This window comes from Ischnura elegans, chromosome 1 (assembly GCF_921293095.1).
Source record: "Ischnura elegans chromosome 1, ioIscEleg1.1, whole genome shotgun sequence".
NCBI classification, from domain to species: domain Eukaryota; kingdom Metazoa; phylum Arthropoda; class Insecta; order Odonata; family Coenagrionidae; genus Ischnura; species Ischnura elegans.
This window is the reverse complement of record NC_060246.1, coordinates 143,721,417-143,749,096: the sequence shown is the minus strand read 5'-3', so window position 1 is coordinate 143,749,096 and position 27,680 is coordinate 143,721,417. Positions and strand designations below refer to the sequence as shown.

General features: G+C 36.9%; 1 protein-coding gene across 10 annotated transcripts in view; it reads right to left on the bottom strand.

Annotated features, from left to right (window-relative positions):
- Positions 1–1,363: 1,363 nt before the first annotated feature.
- The window catches only part of LOC124171482 (CCR4-NOT transcription complex subunit 2), an 81,291-nt gene continuing 54,974 nt past the window's right edge, over positions 1,364–27,680 (bottom strand). For 5 of the 10 annotated variants that reach the window (XM_046550694.1, XM_046550663.1, XM_046550669.1 and 2 more), the window contains 2 exons: positions 24,944–25,079; positions 21,529–22,873 (listed from right to left, as the gene is read on the bottom strand). In XM_046550694.1, the coding sequence (XP_046406650.1) occupies positions 22,595–22,873; positions 24,944–25,079 (415 nt within the window). In that variant the 3' untranslated portion in view covers positions 21,529–22,594. Of the gene's footprint in view, positions 2,398–10,781; positions 11,066–21,528; positions 22,874–24,943; positions 25,080–27,680 lie in introns of those variants that run through there. The other 5 variants (XR_006867765.1, XR_006867804.1, XR_006867767.1 and 2 more) reach the window with 4 other exon arrangements.

Here is a 27,680-nt window from a genome sequence, read left to right as displayed (position 1 = left end):
CAATAATATCCTAAATTTAGGGTCACTGGAAGGATGGCTCTCAATCAACTTCAGTTATTTTGCCGTTAAAATAACACCAATTCCAGGGCAAAATAACATCACTTTTGTAGAAAAATAACACCACTTTTGGCTATAAATAACCCCACCTTTTGCATGTCCCTAGTAATGACTCCTTGGATTGAATTTTACTTAGTCTAAATAAAAAATAATGTCTATTGACTCCATAAGGAATATGCGTTTTCCATGAATATTAAATTGTAAGAGCAACCTTACATCATAAAACTATAAAGCAATCACAATTTTAAACAGCACACAAATGATACTATCTATGGAAAGCCAATGAAATTGGGATATAAACTTCGGGTATCAGTAACATTAAAAATATCCTTTTCTAGCAAAAGTTGTTCTCTTTAAGGAATGTACACTTGGGAAAAAATAGGAGTCCATGAAAAAATTTCTTGGAATATCATTGGTGATGATTTTTCAAGGCAAAACAAAATCATTATGATAGTTTCATTTAAAGTGAAACTTATAAACTTGTTACATAATACATGTGCGCTAATAACATGTCTTCAAAAGAATAACTTATATATTTCAAAATCCAGCATATCTTTAATTCCCAACACATGAAAACTAAAGTTTGCAATGCAGGAATGTCACAGCCAAGATATTGCATCACAATCAGGGTATTTGAGCTAGGTACTTTCTAGGCTGGGACACGTAGGGATCTCAAATATTGAGCAAAAGAGCCAGAACGCACTTATAAATTAATTAATTAGCAAAATATAGAAGCATTTGCACAGATTTTCTGTCCTACTAAGGAAGGTATCCATAGATATCGCAAAGTCTGCTAGTGATCGCTATCAGCGAAAGCTATTAAGCGTGAAGAAAAAGATGTATTTATTGCTAGTTATCATCCACTATGCGGCAGAAGCTACCGTCGTGATTTGACATAAATGTATTGCATTAAAATTCTCAAAAAGAAGTGTATCACTTTTTCCGTGTGCTGAAGACCAGAAATCCAGAAACCCTTTGGTCCCAAGCTTTCCGGATTTGTGGTCCTCAACTGTAATTGTAATATTTCGAAGTCTGCTGCTTGAACAGCAGTGAAATATACATGAATTGAGGACCTAACATCTAGTACCATGAGCCTCAGTACAATCGCCTTGGGAAATCAGGAACCTGGATGGCATAGTGGTCTGCACAGTGGTCCGGAATGCCAAAGGTCTGAGGTTTGATTTCCGGCCCAAGGCAATTTTTTCTCATGGCAATTCATGTACATGTATGAAATAATTCTGCTACTTTACCATTTTCTTAACAATGACATTGTAGGAGAAGGCAAGGTTAAATAAAATTCATGAGATTTTTCATATTACTTTCTTTCCTTAGAGGAGATCTCTGCAAAAAAGCAGTGGTAGGGGATGCTTCAATACATCAATCACCATTTTGGACATAGTGAAGATCACAAATCACTGTGGCAGGATCAGTAGCATTATCTAAGTGTCTCTGTTGCCAGATATTACCAAACATAATACCAAGTGGGACCACAAACACAGCCAGTTCAGGAATACACCGCTCTGATGGTTTTTCAATTACAGGGTGACTGACATGGATGGGATTAGACTAGTCAGCCTCACTTAAGGCTTACAAGATGGTCGGGGGACTTCATTAACCTCACTGACTGCACCATAGAATGTCAAACAAAATAAAGTACCTCTTGATGTTAACAAAGCTTGCTATATCCTTAATGATCCTTATGCATGGGTTTCTTGAGCCACTCCTAAAACCTATTTCAACGGAATGAAGATGCAAGTTCAATAGCCAAAACCAAGCACGCACACTTCAATGCTACCATCTGTTTAAAGCAAATTAAATCACTGAACTCCTTTGGTCCCACTGCGGACCCACCATTTTATAAATTGACCACTGTATTCCACATCCATCTCAGTTCTCCAACCACTTTCTCTAACCACAATATTTTTTCACATCCAAACTTGGCTCCTGTTATCCATCAGCCTCCCAAACTCACTACCGAGTTACTTGCACTCGCTGTACCTTGCTCACTCATCTGGTTCTTGTCATTTATACACTCTTTTCCCACAAGGAAAACTCCATTCTTTTTCCCAGATATCACACTCCACCCAACTTTACACCATCGTACATATGTCACAACCATATGTCCTTCAGCCCTAAGCACCACGTCACATCTGTTGTAAAACATGTTAGGCATGAATGCTTCAGACTGTCTCAACTGTTTTTTACTTCTTTCTGTACACAACAGCTTGGGGAAACTGTTGCAGGGGAGGTGGGGGACTTGATGACACTTGGGTTGGTCCACCAATTGTGCCTTCTGAATTCCCCTGAAGGAGTTCAAGCACCAAATGCACACTATCACTGCTGGAAGGAAACAGGACAAGGAAACATATAATAAAAATATGAATTAATACCCTAGGAAATTTTTAAATGTAAAAAAAACTATGTAAGGCCATGAATATGAGAGTATAAAGAAGAATAAATTTATTTGTATCTAAAACTTAAAGAGCAAATAAAATTATGCAAATTATTCAGCACTACCAGCTAATTTATGGCTAACTTTATTTTAGGATATCAGTGGAGGAAAATCTAAAGTTGACTTATATGAATTCCCAAAAAACCAATCAATCTACTTTTGGTTCCTTCAGCAGAAAATCACTGTGAGTCATCAGTGGCTAGGTTATCATGGAATATTGTCATTGGTGCGGAAAGAACTTTGAGAGAACAAATTATTTGAAAGTAAAAGCATATTTAGTGAGAAATTTGACTTATGTAAAAAGGAAAAAGGCAACATTTACATTCCTGGAAATTTGAGAAAGTCAAAAATAAATTCTTTACTAAATTCAAACACTTTTGAGTTACTGACAATCCTAGTTACTAGGATTTATAGGGGCACACACCCCCCTGAGTGAAGATTTTTCTTGAGCCCATGCAAAATTTACATGATAAGTTAGCCAAACTGATCAATTTCATCAGAATTTGTCACGTCAGGAGTTGAAAACATGAACTTATGCAGTCACGTACCAAATGAGCTCAAACCCTTGATAGTGATATGCTATAGCCACTGATAATCATCAGCATTTCCCACAAATATGGAAGGCAATCATTAAAAAAGTCAAATGGTTAAATATCTTAATTAAGGTTTTCATAGTAAGAGTTACTTTTAACTATCATTTCCACAAAGCAAAGTGCTTTGTCTTCTAAGCTGACAACAGAAATGTCGCCTACAATATATATATAAAAGCATGCTTATCTTAGTGGTACAAAACGAGAAGTAAAATTAAATAACTTATAAGAAACATCATTTAAAGTAATAGAGATAAATCATATCCATGGAAAATATCATTTTAAAAATCACTTATCCACAACCACATAGAGAGAACTGAGATTTGAGCAAGCCGATTTTAATACATTTTTATAAGAACTAAAATTCATTAATATTTTTTCATGTTAATCAGGACTTAAAATTTTACACGCATATGTATATGTATCACCATAAAGTTAAGGATGATAAATATATTTCGATTTGGATATACATATACATCAACAGTGTGTATAGTCCAATCACAACTTTGTCTACAAGGCAATCAGCAACACCAGGTTGGTAATGAAAATTATTTATGCTTTATTCCCCCAACCATTGCATAGATATAAAAAAATCATTGTTGCAGATAAACACGCCACTCATGAAGGAACTCATAAATAGATGCATTGCAAAAAGAATAATCCAAAGAAACCTCTACAAGTGACCATTTTTTATATCTTATATACATCACTACCCACATTAAAAATTAAATTTCTTTTAAATAATGTACTTTACCATAATACATATAACTACCCAGATCTGACAGAAACTTTTCACCCAAATTAAGAATATGTAAGATCAAAAAGCTAAAGTACAGTATTTGAATAGTAAATTTTAGATCATTTGGATAACAATGCATTCATTACAATTCCATCACAGCTTCATTATCTGATCTATGATTAACCATTCTCGACTTTTCCCCTATCACTTCTCCAATCAGTCCCTCCAAATAGTGGTGTGCTCTCCATTTCCTACCCTCCCTTTCTAGCCCTTCTTCACTTCAAAACAACCACTTGAAACCAAATGAAAGATGCTAAGATTAAGAAAACAAAGTATTGTGAAGAAAATGAACATGAATGGGTTCTTCTTCTCTCTAGACTATCTCTTCCATTAAGAGAGTTAATTTCAGCTCAACTGAATCTAGCACAGATATTTTGTATGGTACTTGACCCTTTGCTGAGGAACAACCTTACCAAGCCAACATTAAAAAAAAGGAGCTCGCTCACAATGATAATGCCACAGTTTAAAATTAGAAAATGATACATGGTAATCAGTGCTGTAGTTGGGGTGGTGCGGGCCAGTACGGCATACTCCCTAAAATCCAAACTCGTTATAAGCGTACCGGTTAAACTACCATTTTACATATGTAAAAAATAGCTCTCCTGTAAATTTTCCAATGGATTTCAGAAAGAAAAATTGGAAATGATAATTTACTAGTTCAGAGCTATCTTGCGGCACAACTTCGAACTAACATTTCAAGTTAGTTCAACATTTCAATCACGGCCGGATGTATAATACACGTTCAGCTGTTCAACCATCAAACATTGACTGGTTGACCATTCACTTGTCCATGAAGGAGCACGGAAGGTATTTATGGTAGTACAACATGGCAGGAAGAAATTCTCAAGACAGCGATTGGGAAAAATATTTTTTTCTCAGTGGACACTATTGACAGGTGGTACTAGAGTTTGATTTGAAGAGTTCAAACGTGCTAGAGAAAATATACAACCATCATATTTTAGTTCCATACAAGAAAGCATTCAGAAACAAAAATTGGAAAATGAACAATAAATTTCTAATCAATTGAGTGATTAGTATCTAGATCACATAATAAGTTTATGTCTAAATATATTTACCATTTATAATATTTATTTCAATATGTAAAATGAACAGTACCTACGTTTTTTCTTAAATCCTTGCTGTTTAATACTGTGGTGTCACTCCCTTGTGACTTGCAAAACAATTGAATTATTATGTATGGGCAGGCTCTTATGTAACAAAGGAGAGATAATATTCATCACCTAATTTTAGGTTAACGATAACCTTTGAATGAAAAATAAAACATCTGCTTAAAAAATGGAAAAAATAATACATTTGCACAGTAAATAGTTAGGATTGTCAGGAAAAATAAATAAATTTTATTATCAAATCTCAAAGGCAGAAATTTAATAACTTGGAACAAAAACCATTCATTTTATGGGATAAAAATGTCTCAATTCTTATAGAAAGTATGACTAAAATGGTATTGTCTTTTCAATTTCAAAGCGAATACATTAATTTCAACTGGTATCAACAATTCGTTGGGCATTTGTGGGCTAAGACATTCAGACTGATGGCATCTTTAGATTATTAGTCAAAGATTCATTCATTTTTATTCATAGGATAAATAGCATTGCCATTCACATATGGATAAAAATTATCATTCTGTTTAACTGTAGTCTCTCATTTCAACAACATTGAGAAGAAATTTCAGGCATTAAAATTGAACCATTAACTTTTGCCATTTAGTAATTTGAATTTGCAATTGAATATCCTTTACACTAGAGGGTCCGTTCAATAAGTATCGGGACTGGTTCACTGTGGCGTCCACAATGTGGTGGATGGGGGTCCAACTTGTCAGATCAGAAGAGGGGTCCCCACCATTCAGGCGCACTTTAGTTCAGTCGCCTCTGGACATGCGTTGAGATAGCAGGTTGATTATTGTGACGCATGATTGTTTGTGGTGTTGTCGCACCAGCATGGAGTGCACTGTCGAGCAATGCTACACTGCGTAGTTTAAATGAAAAATAAAAATTTTTAAGCACACGAAAACACGACGGGTAAGTATGAATCCCGGGAAAAAGCCTGTGTGACGTCGTTCTGGTTCCGGCTGCCGCAAGTGTGGTGACCTTGGGGCGAGGCTTGGAGTGCTGATACGACGCAGGATGCCAGCAGGTAGCAGAATACCATACTAGCTGGTAGCGCTTGGCTTAAATAAGGATTATTAATACCTTATCAAACGAAGAAAACTTTCCGACCTTAGCCAGTTTTAATACAGTGGAACCTCGTTAAAGCGAGTACGGGCTATAGCGACACCCCCGCTATTACGAGAGATAGCCGATGCACCGTCAATTGACCCTATAATAAGAGTGTTAAAAAATTCGTTTTTACGAGACCCTTTTGGTGTTGGCTCTCGCCATAGCGAGGGTTTCACCGCCGGAAGACTTTCATGAAGACTCCTTAACCTCTGTAATTGCTAGCGAGCGATCTGTTAGAAATGAAGTTAATGGAGTGCTCAGTCTCAAATTTATGTGGTAAACTGTCGTTCGATAAATATAATGATGACGAAACAATGCTTTGCATGATTTTTATTCAGTGCGGCACTTATAAATTGTTTGAATAGTTGGTCGTTATTTGAGTGAGGAAATTTTGTGATGCAAAAAAACATCGCCTTTCGTCTGGATTTATGCTTACGTTTATCGGATAGATGTTTATCTGTCGCCGCACCACTCCTGTTCCTGTATATCTGTTCGCAACAGGTATATTGGCTATTATTTGCTCCACCTCCGGCAAAGCGACAATTCGCTATAGCGAGTGTTTATTAGTGCACCGTGGGGTGTCGTTATATCGAGGTTTCACTGTAGGTGATTATTAAGACATGTTTCCCTGAGCTCTGTGCCTCATGCATGCATTGGTAACCTCAGACGATGTAAAACTCCTATCTACTCGTATAGTAACTAGGTCCCTGTGACGTCACCTGGAGTGGCATCGCATGGCCGCCAATCTGGCCTTTTTCAAATGAGGATAAAATTGACTCTTGCCATTCGTCTAAACCGGTATTTCTAAAACCAAATAATTTGTTTATAATGAAAACACTATAACTGTGGCGGGTAAGGAATCACAATCAATGTCATTCGTTTTCTTTGATGAAGGAAACTACCCTATTATTATGATAACTGCAATAAATTTTGATTTTAGGAACCAGCCCCGATACTTATTGAATGGACCCTGTACACTGCAAATATGAAGAGTTAAAAAAATATTTATCCACCATTCAAAAGCAGAAATCTGATTCTTGACAACAATGACTAATATAGCCCCAGACAGATAATATGATAAGGAATGACCACACAAGTCTCTTAGGTGCATCGGAGAAATCGCCCATTGCCATCTAGTGTGATATTTTCAGGAGAACATCTCGTAAATTTGAAAGTCACCAGTCCAACTCTATTTCATTTCTTGAAAGAAGCAAGGCTGACAAGGTTTTTAATTTATAACGGAGAACTAACCAAAATCCAACTTGAGTCAAGTTGATGTGTGCATGCACTGTTAGTGTGTTCAGTGGAGCATAGCCACATGATTCACAATTCTGACAGAAAAAATTCAATGGATTGCATCAAATATCATATCGAACTCTTAGCTCATGAAATCATTATTTCAAAAGAAATTTTGAATTTTTATCTTTGATAACAATTGACACTATTAGGAATATTAAACTATCATTGGGATGCGTAATAATACTGACCACACCATGCGAAAATGGCACAATTTTGATTTGTCAAGACTAACTGAGGCTTAGAAACAACTCTCTTCGCCTACTATTATTGAAAATGCATTAACCTAAATAGTCAAATTAATTTACTTGGGAAGCACATTAAATGGATATGAATCTATTAGTACAGTGAATGATTGCCAGATGCCTGAATAACGAATTAAAGTGATGGCAATAGTAAGATTCTAAAGATAAAGATGCAAAAATACCTAATAATACATTCCTTCCAGCAAAGTTAAACTTTTTAGTGGCTAAATTTTCCACAATTTACGGTCTCTTATAAATACAGAAATTTGAGTCCACTGAGTTAGCAAAATATTTTTCAAAATGTTAGCCTCTAGAGGCTTCTGTATTAAAGAAAATTCGATTATGATGAATGCATTTATGATGATGAGTAATTAAAATGTATTTATGCCTCAATAAGCCAGTTAATTGCTCATTTTTAATTGAGTAGATGCCTTAACACAGTGCCCCTAGTGGTCATCTTCACAGGTAGTAGGCAACCCACAAATACATTTTTGTCTTCACCATTATTTCTACCATTCACGAAAAACCACTGAAGGCTTATTTTTCATCCAATGACAGAGAGATCATGACAAAAAATAGTCAAGATACATTAGAAAGATGGGAAAGTAACAGGATGCATGCACAATTGCTGAACAATCATTTTTTTCCAATTTTCATGTCTCTTCATACTTCATGACCACACATGGCACTAACTATCAAGTAACTTTCTCAACTCTTGGTTTACCCACATTTTTTCCTTGACTTCCACAACATCATCAGGAAAAAAACCTTCATTGGGTTAATTACACCAGAAAAAGAGAAAAAGGCAAATGATTGTGCTACACGCATACATATAAACTGGCGTAAAATTTTGGTTTCTGACTTGATTCTCTTTTGCTTTTATCTCAGCGTTTTTGCTTGACCAGGCATTCATGTTACCAAATCCCATAGTATGCACGTGCGTCGGATCTAAACAATCCTTCCTTTTGGGACCACATATTTCTCTTAAGGGAATATAGCCTTAATTATAAACTTCCAGTTTAAGAATTCAAGGAAATCTGACACCATAAGCTGGCTAGGATGGGCTTTCTTTCATATTTTAATCGTGTGTTGTACTGCAGTCTTGCACACCCACAACAGGGTGGTTACCTACTTTTTTTATTGCCTGAATTGAAAGATTGTTACTCCTGGAATGTGTATTTCTCACTTTTACAATTTTAAATGATGATATCTATTTTTTGTGATTAAATGAAAAGTGCAATTTTTCAAGCGCATGAAAATGTGACGCCTAAGTATGAATGGGGAGAAAAGCCAGTGTGACGTGATTCTGGTTGCAGTTTCCTCTGTGTGAGGCCAAATTGGTGTGAGGCTATGAGCGCCGCTACGATGCAGGCTGCTAGCAGGTAGCACAGTACCCTGCTAGAAGGTGGTTTAATAAGGATTATTAATACCTTATCAAACGAAGGAAACTTTCGGACCATAGGCAATTTTTATAGGTGATTATTAAGAGATGTTTCCCTGAGCTCTGTGCCTCATGCATGCATTGTTAATCTCAGACGATGTAAAACTCCTGACTGCTCGTATAGCAACTAGGCCCCTGTGACGTCACATGGAGTGGCATCGCATGGCCGCCCATTGACCAATTACTAACATAATTCATCCAGGTGGGAACTATAAAAAAAATACCTAACCTGCTCGTTAAATCCATGTACCCTTCAATGCACAAACAAATGGCGAAATAAAATTGCCGCAGTCACTTATTCCACTAATATGCTCGATGGTTTCAGAACACCATACTCCACTCACAGATCCTAACCCTTTAATCAGCATTTAAAAAAATCAACCTCACTAGCCAGTTGGAATGGGGTTACAAGGGTATCAGCCCCCTGAAAATGGACCCCCATTTCGACAAATACTTCCTAAAAAATTTTTCTGCTTGTATTCTTGCTCACTAGCGATACATTTTGAAAGGATTTGTTGTCCTTGCTCGCAAAAAATATAGTCTGCTGAAATAATAGCATTTAGTTTCCTGAAATTTCTGCAGTAAAAAGACCTCATCCTCAATCATCAGCAATAAAAAAAACTTTTGAAAATATTGAAAAGCAAGTTTCTCATATTTAGATTACTGTGCTTTTTCCAGGTCGATAATATGGATATATGCATTCCCGCTATAACTGGCGAGTAGTACAACCGCTTTCGCTACATATTTAAAAGGCTGTAATTTACATTTACGATTTTACACCATCTTTTGATTTCATTAGATAAAGCAAGAATTTATTATAGCAACAACTTTTTTTGGATTTCATCAAGTCTTGTTCCAACTAGTTTCCACTTTATTTTGAAAAGCTACCTTGATACTTTTGACAAAAATTACCACTGGGAGTATAGGATGTTTTGAATTTGTAGGTGGCATTATTTTTGTGTGTAGAGATATTTTTCAACGAATAGCAGTGCTGTCAAGTATTTAACTCTGTTTTAGTACGCATGTCTATGGCTCTGTTACTCATTTAGGAATCTCCCTCAAACTGAGCAAAAAAAACTGTAGTAAGCACACATTTAATTTTAAACTACATGCAGACTGGAACATACCAAGAAATATATTAATATGAGCATGAAGAGTTTAATCAATTTGGGTTTAAATAATTGAGTCCAATTTTTAATTAACTTGATTATCATACCTAAAAAATAACCATCTTGGTAAACACAATTTCTATCTATTTAAGGAGATTCCTTTGGTCACCTACGGCAAGTTTCTCTGTTCAATTTTCTTTTGCTTCAACATCCATTCATCATGAGAACCAAAGATTGAATAATAAACTTCAATCTCATTTATACTGCATCCATTTCATAAGCAGAAAAGGTTGTAGCCAGTAGGGGCTGGGAAGGGGGAGAGGGAATTGGTTAAAATATTCCTCCCACAATTTTTTTTTCAGATACTGTTTAATGTGTGCCTCTGCTAAATAGTCCCCTTAAATGCACCTCTATTACATGAGAATGTCCCCCTCCCAAGCTTTTTCTGGCTACGGCCTTGCCTGCGTGCTAACTTAAAAAATGCAAGGGTTGGAGGGAATGGTTTTCTTATCAAATAAAGCCTTCACGGGATAAAAAAAACATTTATGTACATACATCAAAACAGTCATTACACCTATGATTGAGAGAAAAACTCCATTGCAGATCATTGATCACAATTTCACAGCAAGGCCAACCTGTGAGGACCCGGCTGGTGCCTGCTGTGAAGATGATGGCTGCTGGCTAGATGGGCCACCAACTCCATGCTGCTGTGGGTTGCCCTGGGGATTTCCTTGGGGAGGTGGATGGTGGTGCATGTTATGCTGGTGAGCAGAAAGACCAGTCTGCAATTGAGGCCTTTCCTCAAGTTTTGAGTACTCCAGATGAAATTCCTTAGCAACCTAGATAAAGCATTATAAATGAATTACACTTAACCATCACATCAAACAAGAATAATGAAATAGAAAAAACAATCAAATATAAACAGTATACTGCCTACTAGTCCAAAGTAAAATATTGCTAACGCTACCAGTGTGTTCATTCAACAATATTTCATGCTCAGTAAAAAGAACTCTTATGAATAAAAGTCTATACAATATTTTACTCTTTTATTCAACTAATCAATTGTTCAAAACCTGGATGTGAAATCTGATGCAGTGTCAAGTGTAAAGAAAACAACATTATTGATTCTGGAGAGTAATACACCAAATGCCCATAAAATTCTATCCAATCTAAAATGGCTCATAACAATTTTTCTCCTCGACAAAATGCTTTAAGACCACTTAACACCAGGGAAAGGGATATCCTAATGTATAACTGGGTTGAGTAAATTAGGTCTTACAAACTATTTTGCCAAATGTCACACGCCTCCTCTTCTGGTAAAGGTCTAATCGCTGGATTCACACGGCCATTGTAGACACGATGTGAGAGAGCAATCAATCTGACAATATTATAGAGCTTTGTTGACCCTCAAGTCTTACTTGACCACTAATTATGCCTCTTAATTTAACCTATCCAATAACTGCAGGCCTTCCATACTTAACCACTACTAATCATTACCAGAGATTTTACTATCTACAGAACCATCACATATCTCCAACTTAATAAACAAATAAAGTAAGTGCAGGTGATGTCCCACTCATTAGTCTGTATTAGGGAATACTTATAAAACTTATTCTGTTTTAATATAGCCTTCATCAAGGTGATACTTATCAACCATTTGTAGAAGAATGGAAAATATCTCCCACAAGGAGATCGGAGTAGAGTTCAACAGATAAACTGACTAAATGGTTGGAATGCTTTCCTTTAGTTAAAATTAAACATGATGAAAAGTAACAATATATCCGGAAATAAAAAAAAACCTAAATTACAGCAAAAGTTTCCGAAAGCTACGATTAAGAGCCAATTAACTTTTTGCACAAACAAAACACTAGTGCAGGTGCATACTTTTGGTTAGAGTTTTTAAGATCCTCCAAAAATGCAATTGCATAAAGGAAAGCTTGGTCTTCCTTGACTGATTCCAGTGAAAGAACATTTCAATGCTTAACTTTAAGATAGAAAAACATGTGGAAAATGATATCCTACGCAGTCGCTCATATTTTCGAATAAGGCAAAAAGGCAAACTTAGGTTGAAATAGAATCTATGAGCAATACTATCCAGTTTCACCATACTTATGAAAGAATCCACATACATATTTACCTAACGTGACTACTCTCTACAGCTGAAGCTACATGATGATTCAAAGGAAATATAAAATGTAATATTGAATGATTGAAATGCATCTGACAATGAAATATTGTCAGATGCATGATGATAATAGGCAATTACAATATCTCCATGAAGAATCATTTCACCCAGAACTTTAAAGCCAAGCCAATTCTTCTACACACACAATTTACTTCTTACACAACTACAATTCTACGAAATCCTATGACTACGTTTCAACAAAAAATTACACACCTCAATGAAGTGGATGAGAATTTGTGAAAAATATTCTATGACACATCATTAGCAAATAATAATTTTTGCTAGGGGAGTGCGAGTACTTGAAAATTTGAGTCAAATAGTTTCAAATGCGATGGTGGTTGGCGTAACATGGTGAAACTCCTTCATGATGCACAAAGGTTAAGAAAAGACTTAGCTGTTTCACAAAATAAAATATATTTGCGACCGGTACATTTCGATACAGCGATACGCTGTATCGAAACCGGTTGCAAATATATTTTATTTTGTGAAACAGCTAAGTCTTTTCTTAACCTTTGTGCATCAAATAGTTTCGTTTACAGAGCTGTAAAGGGTAGTACGTTTAGAAATCTTCCAATAGGAAGCACTACTATTAAACTCATATATGAATCATTTGCAAGGTAGCTAGATCATTAAACTACCTTGGCTTCGAATCTTCAGCTGGCTATATATGTAGAAGTTAACAACCATAACATTCAATGTGAACGCCAAATACATTTTTGTCAGCAGCAGTGGCCGACTGTCATCCAAACCCAGTGGCGTATTCAGAGCAATCAGAGTGGACTGCAACATCGCTCATACTTTTATATCCTATCCTATTTCCTTTACTTTAATGCGAAGCGAATATGTAAAAATTGCATATGGAGTCAATTGAGTAGAATGGCCCTGTAGCTAGTCTCATGAGCAAGATGATGAAAACAATGAAATCCATTCCATCATCATTCGGCATGATCCTTTCTAAACCTTGTACATTTTCCCGCTGCTGGGCCTGAAATACTCATGGCCCATTTGTTTGCCATAACAAGTAAAGGCAGTACATATCTATATTTGACAACATCAAGTCTGCTCTGCATCTCACCCTCTGTATTACCCTTCCTCTATCAGCAAAACACACCGACAGTATCTGGGCTCGCCCAAAAGGCATCCTCCCCCACTTGTCTAAGCTCTGCCTCCTCACCCGCTCATAATGAAAACTCATTTGACTACAACAATTGAAGTTGTCACATATTTGAGAGTTGGCATCTGAAACATGGCCTTCAGCATGGTGCCAATGTCTTGTTTGTATGGAGGAGCCTCCTGTAGTAGGCAAGGAGAGCCAAGCTTGCTTTCCTTCAAGAAATTGGCTTCCTTTCACTCTCAAATTATCGCATTTCTTTCATTGAGACAATTAAGACAAATTTTCATATAGCATGCATAGGTTTTCCAGGCGGTAGAAATGAAGTGAACAACAAATAGCAGAAAATGTGGAAAACAATTTAGAAGGCTTGTGTGATCACAGGCCTGCGCCTACGATTTCTATGAATGAACTAAATGCTGCTGTACCTAGCCATAGGATAAACCTTAATGATCTTAGGTCTTCTGAACCTCAATTTAATATAAGCCAAAGTACGTTCAACATTGAGGGAAGAGTAGGCCTAGACCACAGGCCTTCTGTAAGCACACCAACGGTGCCAGTCTCTTTGATTTGGGACTTCTTTACCTCATGCACTGACAAAAAAACTGCAAAGCGAATAAATTTAAACTCTCTACTGACTCTAAAACAAATTCGCACCATTATTTACAGAGCACACACACGCATAATTATCGGCAGTTACTCGAAAAAGATGCTAACAAAAAAAAGTGCCATGGGACCATTGAAAGTCGTAAAATATTACATGATTCCTCATTATAACTGTGTAAATGCCTTTACTCTACCCTCTCCCAAGGAGTTTCGATACATAATTAAATTACAATGTTGACAAATTACTATAGGTTTCACACGTCCAATACAAACTGTTCAAGATACATTAATTTTATTCATATCCTAATTTTGACACAATTACCATCAGCGTTCCTCATCATCTTTTCCCTTTCACATTAGGCCATTAGTTCACCAGTGAAAATGAACTAGGGGATAGGAAAATTGAGAATATGTTGGTGAATGTATTATCATTTTGCCTCGTCCAGATATTACTATAGTTCATACGACTCCACTTGACTGGACTAGATAGCAGAGGGATCAAAAAGTACTACTCGCACATCCCTAGTTTTCACACCTCCCAAGTGCCTCAAATGTACACATAAAATACTATAAAGCTATTATTTAAATAAGCTCTAATTTAAAAAAAATAATCGATTGATCAAACTAAAATCATTCACTTTGTGGATGAAAATTTTCATACATACCCATGAGCACCAAGAGGGGTGGTTGCAATATTAGACAAGGTCTACCTACTGAATATAGACCCAGAAGGGTTGATCCCATTCATGCAAGTGGATATTAATTGAAATTCACAGCTTTATATCCAAATACCACACATTTCCTCCAAATTTTGTCACTTTCTCAATGCATACTAACTTGTGTGTCACTTGCATATGCTTCAATAGTAGTAAGGTGGCTTATGCACTTGCTTGCGATAATTTCACGCCACAGTGCACGCACATGGAATATATTGAGTTCTCCCTATCCAAATAAAAATGTTTCCACACTATGGGAGACAATTCTATAAGTACAGTTTATCATTAAATTAAATTGCAACTGCATAATTTGCAACACAATTAAGAGTGATATGGACATCAACTGCAGCGAACTTAAACAGAATGAGATGACCGCGCGCAGAGGGGTTGGGCAGCATAAGCACCAAGCACGTAAAGGAGAAGTGGAGGGGAAAGAACCTGTCTTTGAAGCAACAAGGCTACGGATGAGAGAGCCAGGGGACCAACACGTCCAATCTAGCAGCTTGTGACATCATAGGCTTCAAGGAGAAGCCGGGCGAGCTACGTGATATACGTGATGTGGATGTACTTTTGATGTGGTCATTATCCCAAAGCACTGAGACTCCCCTTATGGTTGTTCAATCTCTTGGGAAGATTCGTACTATGTGCCTGTCGTATTTTGCCTTAAAATTTTCCACAGCTGAAATTTTGTTACGTAACCTCTCAGAGAACTTAAAAACAAAATGGTTCATGAGTAGGACAAGCATCGCAGAGTATTGGGGCATGCGAAGAGAGAATCGGAACTCTTTCCACTCAAATGAGGCATTGCATTCACTGAAGCTTTAATTTAAAATTCCTGATCCAGATTCAATGTCTTCAGAAACTTTGGATTAGATGTATCCAGTGAAGGGCTATATCCGTGGATATTTGGAGCAGTCCTAAGCAGAGAGTCAATGTCCTAAGTAATTAGGCAGTAAAAATGATCACCTTAATGGCATAAAAAGTAACATATGCAGGGAAAAATGAGGGAGGTAATTTGAAGTGGAACTAAATTTAACTACGAAAATTTAAAATACTCATTACTTCTTTTTAGTTTCCTCCACTTATCATGTATTACACTCCTTTACCCTACTCAATATCAAATACAATTTTGTTTCATTCATGGTAATCTACAACCACAGTCAAAGTGGCCACTTTATTATCAATCTGGTAATTTCCTGACTTCTTTACAATTTTTAGACCACTTTCACTCCTTTCCGGACAGTTTCATACTTCAAATTTTACAGTTTGTGAGCTCAAACTCATATTATTTAAAATGTGGATTCCTCTGGAAAGGAATCTTATTAATGGAAAAAAAATAAGAATGAAGCATCATAAGGGTTGACACTAAAATTAAATAAAGCAAAATTGAGATAAAAATGAACTTTCATACTTTGGGATCATCAACTGAATTACAGAAAATTAAAAATGCCTGCCAATAGTTGATATATTTATGATATGCATATAATCTCACCCAGAAACATGAATGTCATTGTGAGATGTAAGATTCTATCATCTCTTACGCTAAGTCAATGATTCCTCGACAACGGAGAGGTGACAAAATGGCTATCAAATGCTTAAATAGCAAAGATAAAAAAGAAAGAGGTTAAATATATATTTCAATGTTACAAAAAATAAGATTTTTCCTCACTTTATTTTTATTTTCCCTCATGTTTCACAACTTTGCAGACCCAGTGTTATCTCCTCACTATCACAATGTTCACATTTAACTATAAAGACCCCTTAGTTCTGGACAATTGAAATAATGACTTCTCATTCTTTCATGAATGCTCCATGTTAATTGCTGCTCCAGAATGTCGCAAATGGTGCGAATGCACCATGTGCTACCGGGACTGTGCCTGACTACATCAACAACAAGTTTGGTGTGGCATCTGGACCATGGTTTCGGCCGTCCCACTGTGATTAGACGCTCTCATCAATTCCGGAATATCCCAGATCTATGATCACATCACTACACATCGAACAACGTGCAGGCACAGATTCGTGGTTTTGAGGAAACAAGGCTGATAATAGTTTTGCAATATTTTATTACCAAAATTATGTACAAGTACGCAAGTTAAGGTGAACACAGATCTTACACCTCTGTGAAATATCACCATCAAGAGAGAAAAGGTGAAAGTGAAGGAGAATATGGGAATTGAGGAGCTTCATCTGGCATCTTCGGATATATATAACCCGACATAGGGAGGCCCCATATAAAGAGTGATTTTTTGTAGATTTTGAGCACTAGGTAAACTGAGCTCCCACTGTATTTATTTATTTCCAAGTACTGCAGCACAATTTGTAGTTACAAGCATGAATGCCTTTCAGATTGGGTTAAGCAACAATTAATGATAAAAAATCATAAATACCCATGCCCAAGGTAGAGGTAACCCAGGCCAGACTCGAACCTCTAACCTATAGTTTGGAAGGTGAGGACTTTTACCTTACTGCAGCCAAGACCGGCACAAAGGCTTTGGATTATATGCCCCTTAGTCCCTTAATCGACCCCCCAAATCATCCTCCCACTCTCTCTACGTTACTCTCCTATGGACCAATGTTCGATCCTTCTTTTTCATTTTTTTCTCTCAAAACTGGCCCAACAGTAGCACTCAGGCTCAAAACTTGATCTTTATTTTGAACTTATCAACATTTGGAGCTCCAATTTTCTATCATCAGTGACCATTTTTTGTCGTAGAGACGATAAGCATTATCTTTGGAGTCAACATAGTTCTATATTCTATGGGTTTACTCTCCATTATTCTCCCCTTACAACCCTTTCAACAAAGAAGTATAAATGCAATAACGGTGTGCAAGCAAAAAAATGTTGATAAAGCATTGAAGCCTAAGTCAAAGTTAAAGGAAAGGAAAACAATTTTGTTTTATGTAATGTTTTATGTTTTTTAATAAATGTTTCATGTAAAAAATGTATTTTTTAAAGATGGATCGAATAGCAGATTTCTCGAACTCGAATATTAATTTCGAATACTAAATCATTGCTCGAATATTCAAATACCTCGCATACTAAACGATGAATGCGGGAATTTTTGACTCTGCTGCCTATGCAGCAGGAAACACAATATTTTGGGGAGTAAGTTTGATTTCCTTTAAAGGATTTAAACAGGAAATTAGCTGATTAATGGAATATTATAATTTTATGGAAACAACTGGGCATATAGTTGATTCAACTAACATCTCTTTCAAATATTCTAAGGGGACACACCACCACGTTGCGAAAAATGATTGCATGCCGTTTCGGCATTTACACTGCTACAATGGATTTCTGTCTGATGTATACATTCTTATCTACCAAACGCCATTTCAGCGGCACGCCCATCTGATACTCGGCTTCATCCAACTTCTTATTTTCAACAGGTAGCTCGCTTTACCCCCACTCCTACTGTCAAGTGCTAGCGGACAATCTGAGGCGTTTTGCAAAATACATGCGCTTCTCCACCGGATTTTCAATTATTTTCAGCCCATCTTTGGAAGTTCTCACAAGATAAGAAGATGAATTCGAATTGCTATCAGGGAGAAACCAAATATCTTGAGAAAATATCCCTTCGTCTGTGACTGTAACAATAGAGATTTATAGCACAACTCATAAATTGTAACTTGATATCTGTTTTCGGAAAAAAATACCGCATCAACTTCCGAGAGGCTCTGCTGCTCACATCACATTTATTTCCTTGCATAAAATGCTTAAATAAAGTCAGAAATGCGTCGCGTTTGGTCTTATTCTTTTTTAAATTACGTGCACATTACTACTATTTCAATCCAATAATGGTGTAATATCAATTGCCGAAAGTCATTGTTAGACACCTTTTGGGCTAATAGGTGATTCATGCAGCAGTTGACCTCCAGAAACTGGGAACTTTGAAACAGATAGGCTGAAAAAGGTCAGCGGGTGAGAAAAGGGGGGGGGGGGCGCAAAACACGTTTTTATTGTTCTCGTGTAACTTGATATTTTTTTCGAAGCTAAGGTCTTCGTAATATGATCCCTGCGCGAGCTGTGACCTTTTTTTTATTTCGGAGAAGAGTAAAGCCACAGAGGGGGGGCTAGTGCTGAATGGAGGGGGATAGCGGATTTTAGGAAATGTACTAATGTAACTATCCCAAGGTACTCATGCAGCAGTTGACCTCCAGAAATGGGGAACTTTGAAGCAGGTAGCCAGAAAAAGGTCAGTGGGTGAGAAAAGGGGGAGGGCGTGAAACACGTTTTTATTTTTCTCATGTAACTTGATATTTTTTTCGAAGTTAAGGACTTCGTAATACGATCCCTGCGCGAGCTGGGACCTTTTGTTTGATTTTGGGGAAGGGGAAAGAGTCAGAGTGGGTGAGGCAAGTGATGAATGGATGGGGGATAGCGGATCTTAGGAAATGCGCTAATGTAACTATCCCAAGGTACTCATGCAGCAGTTGACCTCCAGAAATGGGGAACTTCGAAGCAGGCAGCCAGAAAAAGGTCAGTGGGTGAGAAAAGGGGGAGGGCGTGAAACACGTTTTTATTGTTCTCATGTAACTTGATATTTTTTTCGAAGTTAAGGTCTTCGTAATACGATCCCTGCGCGAGCTGGGACCTTTTGTTTGATTTTGGGGAAGGGGAAAGAGTCAGAGTGGGTGAGGCAAGTGATGAATGGATGGGGGATAGCGGATCTTAGGAAATGCGCTAATGTAACTATCCCAAGGTACTCATGCAGCAGTTGACCTCCAGAAATGGGGAACTTCGAAGCAGGCAGCCAGAAAAAGGTCAGTGGGTGAGAAAAGGGGGGAGGGCGTGAAACACGTTTTTATTGTTCTCATGTAACTTGATATTTTTTTCGAAGCTAAGGTCTTCGTAATACGATCCCTGCACGAGCTGGGACCTTTTGTTTGATTTTGGGGAAGGGGAAAGAGTCAGAGTGGGTGAGGCGAGTGATGAATGGAGGGGGATAGCAGATCGTGGGAAATGCCCTAAGGTTGCTATCCAACGGCACTGAGGTTCTCCTGGTGGGGGAAATCGGGGATTTTCGGATTTTTTCACCCAATCATTTTTGGTCCCCTTGTCAAACCCTTTACACCGGCATAATCTGCGAATTTGATGTAGCTCGTCAACTTGCCTAAAACGGCGCTGCATGCACAAAACGACTAGAGTTCTTTACAATTTTCCAAGTCAACTACCAACGACAGTGTGCGACAGTGTACGGCGCGAAATTCAAAGTATTTGAGAGTGTACCTTTAGCATAATTATTCGAGACCTCGAATATCGAATAATTTCTAGTATTCGAGTATTCGCGGATACTATTCACACATCTCTAATTTTTTAAATTATCTGCTTCATCTCCTCCAATACCTCATTTTTAAATAAGTAATCACATTTTGAACATTGCAACAGAGAGAAAGTGGAACCGTGATCTATCACTTTTAAGGGGATCGATGAAAAAAAAAAAGATGATTGCTGGAAAATGATCGATGCGGGCATGTTTGACGAGGTTCCCTACGTTCCAGGAAAATGCCCAGATATTTTTGTGGGTACTTAAGATATTCACGAAAGGATTCAAACAAGATTTTAGCTACTTACAGGAATATTAGTACTTTATTGAAACAATTAGAGGATATTCTTCATTTGACTAACATCTCTTTCAAACATCCAGAGGGAACATGCCACCTGACTAAAAAATGTTTGCACTCCGTCTCAGCATTTGCACTGCTATTATGGATTTCGGTCTGACGTAAACATTCTTATCAATCAAATGCATTTTCAAGAACAAGCATTTACGAGAGCACAATGTTACACCTAAAACAACCCCTTTCGCCGGTGCAGTGATTGGTTGTGAGATGGATCACATAAGCCAAAAATAGTCGATTATCTGATGTTCCTTTCTAGTAAGTATATTTTTAATATGATTGAGGCAATCGTGTAAACCGTGAACAATGTTCTGTTAATCGACAGTGGCACGCCCACCTGATCCTCGGCTTCATCCCACTTCTTGTTTTCACCTAGTAGTTCGCTCTACCTCTCGCCTATCATCATGTGCTAGCGGACAACCCGAGGCATTTGACAACATTCATGTGCTTTTAGCACAGATTCTTTTCTTCTTCTTCAGTTATTTTTGGTCCATCTTTTAAAGTTTTGCCTTGTTTCTTCGGAAGGGCCAGAGTCCAAAGATGAATGGAAATAAAACTAATAAAGGTGAAACTTGACTATATACCCATGCGGAAAACACTCACTGGTTTGAAGTCGACTCATCCTGGAAAGTACGGAATCATTCTTACGAGGTGAAGTTTGGAACTGATGCTATCGTGTACGGCTTCTCGCAATGATAGTTCCATCTGTCGTTATTAGCCATAAATGACACATAGTACATAAATTTGTCTCATTTTCAAACAATGGATGCAGGAAAATTATACGTTGGGATCGAATCTTCAAACGATCAATTTGGGAAAACGATACTTCGGAGAATGATAGATGCAGGAAAAAATTACATTGCCTACGTGGAACTTTATTTGGGACCAAGAATGGAGAATGATGAAGGCAGGAAAACAATTAATGTGGGAACGATAGATTGGGGTTCCACTGTAAATGGAGTTGAAACCCATCCATTCATCAGCTTAATCTCATAGCTTTATTCAAGTAATAATTCGAGACGTTTAAAAGAATAATATTTGAGCATTAAATTATCAAAATAGAATAATGAAGATAATTTATTTTCCAACATAATTTACCCTCACTAGGCATTTCATCTCATACAAGGAAAATCAACTTATTTTAAGTCATAGCAACAATTTAGAGATAATCTATTGACAATTACAAATTGATATTGACATCATTCAAATGGATTCACCATGTAATAATTCAGAAAATAGAAATTGGTACTTCTGGCTTTAACAGTGAAATTACTATAATGTTTTCAAGATGAAATCACATGGAACAAACTATATTATGCAGCAGAGTCAAATGAATATTATGTTGTCAAAGTTATATAAAGAATGACAGAAAAGAAAAAAAATTGAGTCTTATTAATTACACTTTTTAACATCAAAAAACAATATGTTTCATGAAATAAGGCCATCTGACTTGAATATTACAGTACGTACTTTTACATGGTGGAATAAAAAAGGAATTATCAGAGACACAATAATACACGATGCCAAATATTAATTCATCAATGGTACATTTTGTGGCAATATCAAATTTTCTATTTACCATCAATGATAAAATTATATTTGCTTAAAGCTACCTAATCCATTAATCACAAAAAAATGTTTATACTCAGAAATGTAAGATAAAAAAGGACTTAAAACCTGATTGGTACTAACACAATGTAATCACCTTTTATTTTCACCTACATCACCCTTGAATAATTTTTATTTTGAGTAGAATTAGAATGCACCAAATAATTGCAGACGTTTAAGGGAATGTACAATATGAACGAACACCTTAAATGGAATGGCCCTTTAAAATGAGTAAGCCATTTTAGATATAGTTAAGCTTGAATGAGTAGAAAGTTTAAACCTGCCAAATTATCACTCACAAAAATACTTTTCTACAACTAAAAGCACAGACAAGCAATAAAAGTATCATTCTAACCTGGAGATTACTTCAATTCATTTTATGAACTTGATTATGACTTTTATCTAATTTCATATATTATCAGAATATATACAGAGACATTAAATAACAGGGTGGGATGGAAGTTAATCAAAGTCCTGTGTTAAATTAGATGTTTAAACCACTGCAACTGAATAAAAATCAGGAGGCTAGAGGAGGCCACTTAAATTCATGCAGCCAAGGACGTGGGTGAAGTCTTGGCAATGGAAACACAGAGTAAGTTCCTGGAGCAAGTCTCTGGCTAGCCAAACTCTTCACATCACACATGCTCATTTCAAGGCCAGGGGACAAGGGATACGTGCCAGGATGCAAAGGTGCTTTAAACTCTTCGGGTTCAGGAGGTGATGGAGGCTTCTCCAAGAACCATTTGGATCGTCCCTCCCGGGTTGAAAACATATGGTTCTCTCTGGTTTTAAGGACCTGGTAGGATTGGGTTATTTTTGAGGTTGGGCTGCAAGTAGTCTTTGTCTCAAATTCTGAATTACATATTTGTTTTATGTGAAGAGAATACACACCTAGTTAATGCTCCAAGGTTTTCTCTAGAAATCTGATTAGTTTCAAAGCTCCTCTCATAATTAGCATCTTCTTTTAAATGAGTGGTATTGTATCATATCATTTAACATTATCCATTACAAAGAAAGTGGATGCAAATTGAGAAAGGGCATAGACTAACAATAGCACAATCACCTGATTATGCTACCTAATCATGCGGATAGGAAAATTTTTCAAAAGTGCCAAAAGTGGTAATAAGTGCCAAATACTTCTCACTAGTTGGAGAAGTGACTTTCTAACCAGTGAGTAGTCACAAATTAATATTTCTCTATTTGCCAATTTTTGTCATTTTCATGGAAAAAAAGATTGAAATAGAAATAAATCATATTTTTTTTGCCAGTCAATGTTGTGAATATCATAGAAAAATAGAAACTCATGAACAAATACTCATGAGGTATGAGGGAGAGATTGTAAGTTCATCACGCTAAAATGAGTGTCATGATATCAGTTGCAGGTAGATGGCAACTTAAACAACCACTATATTAATAGCTGTCTGGGTATCATTCTTTAGAATCATTTATATTGTACTGCTGTACCTCTGCATGGGTGCTCAGGCAAAGAATTTCAATTTTTGATCTAATCGTGCGAAAGATCCACAGAGAAAAATCATCTGCCTTGACCCTTTTGATCTAATGTAACAACTGTGTCAATATGACGTAATGTCCTGCTTTTATGGGCGTTGTTAGCAATGGAGATGCTATTTTTGGGTCACTGAATATCCAAGTGGTTCCTCAGATATGGCTTTTTAATTTACGATTGGAAAATTTTTATTGAATTGATTGTCCATTAAAATAATTACTTCCTTGATTACTTTGCTTGTAATGTTGTTTTTATGTTTACTTCATAACTATGGAGCACGCTAATTGAAAGGCAGTATTGCTGTTCTATTTTACTGGTAACTTAACACTGAAATACTTTTGTTACCATCTATTCTCAGTTGTGGCTGTTGTGATATGACAGAATTTTTTTACGTACTTTTCGTCTTCTCATTAACTTGCTAGAAAGATAATAATTCTCCCTAATACTTTTGCATGATATTAGCAAAAACAGTAATGTTCAAAGGCAGATAAATGTTACACTCCAGCAATGATTTTCAAACTTTGGGTAGAAAACCTCTTAAAATATTCAACTAGTTTTTTTTTTTTTTAAAGGCTAGAATAATGTCAAAAAGTCAGGTAATAACAAACACTTCATGCTTCTGTGGAATAAACTTTGAAGCCAATCACAAATTCTGAGTTTCAATTTGTCTGATAAAAATCACTGACAGCAAATTTTCACACTTAGCGCACCAATAACACATTTACATAGAATTTTTGTGTGCCTCACTTCCTCCTCAAGAGTATCAACATTTCCTCAAGATGCAATTGTTGAATGACTTTTTATATCACACATTGACCAGTTCGTCTGTTTTGAAGCTGATCAAAGGCTACGCTCTGCCTTGCGGAGATAAGATAAAACCAATGCCAGAGACCTTAGTCTTTCAATCAGTCCTATGAGTCTCGGGATCACTAAAGGCATAAAAGTATGAAAAGCACTGTCTAACACATACAAGACTGCTGAAGAGTACATGCCACACTTGATGTCAGTAATTTACAAAAATAGAAATGGAGATGGAAAATGCATGCCTTTCATGATAATATAATGAAAGAGTAACAGGAGCTCTGAATACTCAATTCTGAAAAATTGTGACGTAGGTTTGAAAATATCAAATATAACAAAATGCGAGAGAGCATTTGAAGAAAATTTAGACTTGAGAATAAACACTCATAAAATAGAAAACAATGAAACTTTCTCAAGGTTATTTACCTATTGCCTATTTACCTATTTACCTACTTGCAGCCCAAGGTTACGTACAGGTAATAAGATGAAATGTTAAAGGAGTAGGGTTGGGTAGGAGGGGAAATCCATGTTTTTATTCTACAGAGCTTAATAGCTTACCTTTCTCCAGTTGATAGCATCGAAGAAATAATACGTTCCCCTCTCATAACTCTGGGTTTTTTCTAAAAGCTGCATTCCAGGCGCCCTCGTTATCCAAACTTTTTCATCCACATGAAATCGCCAATCTCTGTTGTACCTATGAATTAAAGTCAAATAATTACTATAAAGTAAGAAAAAAAAAGGAACCAAATTCAAATGATGGCATTGGGGCCACAAACTTTGCCAATAAGAGTCCTTTCCTCAAGGAGAATGATGTGAATAATAATATTTTTATAGTTAAATTATTCACGGTTGACTTTGATGAAAGGCATTATTTATGGCATCTTTAACTTTTTAATAGTTCCTTTTTCTCATTTCCTTAATTTTCAAAAGCATTACCCATGAGAACATACATAAAATTGCGTTTGATATCATAAGAGTTTTTCACCTGCTTAAACCTAAAAAAGGTTGAGGTGCAGTCCACCTCATAACAGGCCTTCATGTTAAAAAGAATTTTATGAGGAATTTTATGCTAAAAAGACCAAAATGTGAATAATTTTCTGTTTATTCAGTACAATATCCAACATGTTACTACGGTATAGGGCATACACATATAGGAAACCTCATAAGATAACTCAAATATATTAATTTGAAGAGAAAAAACATCACTCAAAAAAGTGAGTTGCAGTTTTCCTAATACAGGTGCGAGTGGCCACGTTCCTGACCAGCATTGAAAAAAAAAATCAACTTAACTTTAGTTTTCTTCAAGTGAGATTTGGAGTAGCTATACCACAATAAATGGAAGATCCACCGCAGGTTCCACATAAAAACTGCATTAAATACTCAATATGTTTCTATGTTTTTACATCATTGTCAATGATATAAAAACATCGAAACCCAATGAGCCTTAAGTGAAGTTTTTAAATGGAACCTGCAAAGAATCTTTGATCATAAACTTTTAGCGTCTTCAGCAGATTTTGATTTTTCTTCAAAGAGCTCTTGAAAAGATTTCAAAAATCCCTGACATGAAAAACTCAACATACCGTATAAGCGTGTGTAAGAGGCACACAGGTGTAAGAGGTGCACCCCTATTTTGAGCATCGAAGCTATAAAGAAAAAAAAAATTGCGGCATTTTTTAAATCTTAACGTGCGGTGTTGCAGACGTATGCCTGGAATTTCGACAGTTATCGAAATTTCGTCTTTCAATGGTAATTGAAAGAGGAATTTGATAACTGCGGCGGTAATAGCAGCATAAGAGGGAGTAGAAAGAGTTCAATGCTAATTTATAGAGGAATTTTTGATAACTGCGGCGGTAATAGGGGAGTAGAAAGAGTTCCGATCCTCTTTTCGCATATGCCGTTGCTCAACGATGCTAGTCCTATTCACAATCAATTTTGTTTAAAAGCTCTCGCAGGAGTATTGCAATAGAATTGCAGCCGTGGAAATTTTTAAGGCAAAACATGGCAGGAACATAGCATGAACCTTCCCAAGAGATTGGACAACAATCGGGGCAATCTCAGCGCCGGAGGATAATAACCACGTCGTAGATTTAACGGAGCCACACTTGGCCCTCCATCAGCCAATGCCTCTGCCGTTTTTTTCCCTTTCCTAGACCCCACAGGAAAATATCAAGTAACAGGAGAATAATGGAAACGTGTTTCATCCCTACCCCATCTCATCAACTGACCTTTTTCGGTCTCAGGTTCAATTCTCCTAGTTTCTGGAGGCCAAATGCTAGGTGAGTCACCTACTGAACTCGAAGATATCTCGATATCTTTCAGCAATTGTATGACACGCACGAGGTTCTAAAAAGAATGAGACCTAACGCGACGTATATCTGACAGAATTTAAGTCTAATTGATTGACACAAAGATTTATAGTTAAAACAAGGCTACTAATATTCAACCAAGTCCATACAGCACAATTTCAGAAGAAACAAGCGTAGCATAAGCGCATTCAAACATGACGAGACGGACTGGAAACTTCAGGCAACGCAAACTGCATATATCACATTGCTGCACCTTCCCCCCTTCGCTTTGAAGGCAACGACGTCACATGCAAGATCGGACCTGTTCTTCCCTTGCTCCTTCGCTCAAATAAGGAGGGGAGGGAGCATGCTCCTTCCCCTCGACCACTCCTTCAGCACTCTTTATTTATAAGCATTTCCGATTTCTTCTATGCACCATTTAGTCCAACAATGAACACGCTCGTTCGATTTTTTAAACCGCAGGTTTTGACACCAATATAATTTTCAGTTGCAAAAATCCTCATGTTAACATCTGAAGATGATTTTTGAAAAATCAGGTCCTCAGCGTAATGGAAATTGCTCGGCAAGACATGTTGACTATTAACCAGGTATGTCCTTCAAAACTACGTGTTTCTCTACGTTTGATAAGCGATTACTATATGCAGTATGAATGCCGCGGGATGCCCACTCGTGGCAGTAATTTTAGCACGCCCTCCGGAGCAAAAAACCCAGCGCGATCTTTTCCATGTTTACCTCTGGAGTACCGATGTGACAGCGCGATGCTTACAAGAAAGGCAAAAAACAGGAGCATTTTAAAAATACGTCACTAAGGGAGAAACTCCCCTGCCTGATGCTTGTTTTTGACCCCCAGGGTTTCATATGACTGACTCACGCTGAAAACCAAGGCCACTCAGCTCCCCTTGAACTTGCGACCGGTGAAGGGGAGGGGGGGAAGATAAGAAGTTTGTGTAAGAGGCGCACCCCCATTTTCGGCTGCAATTTCTGGGAAA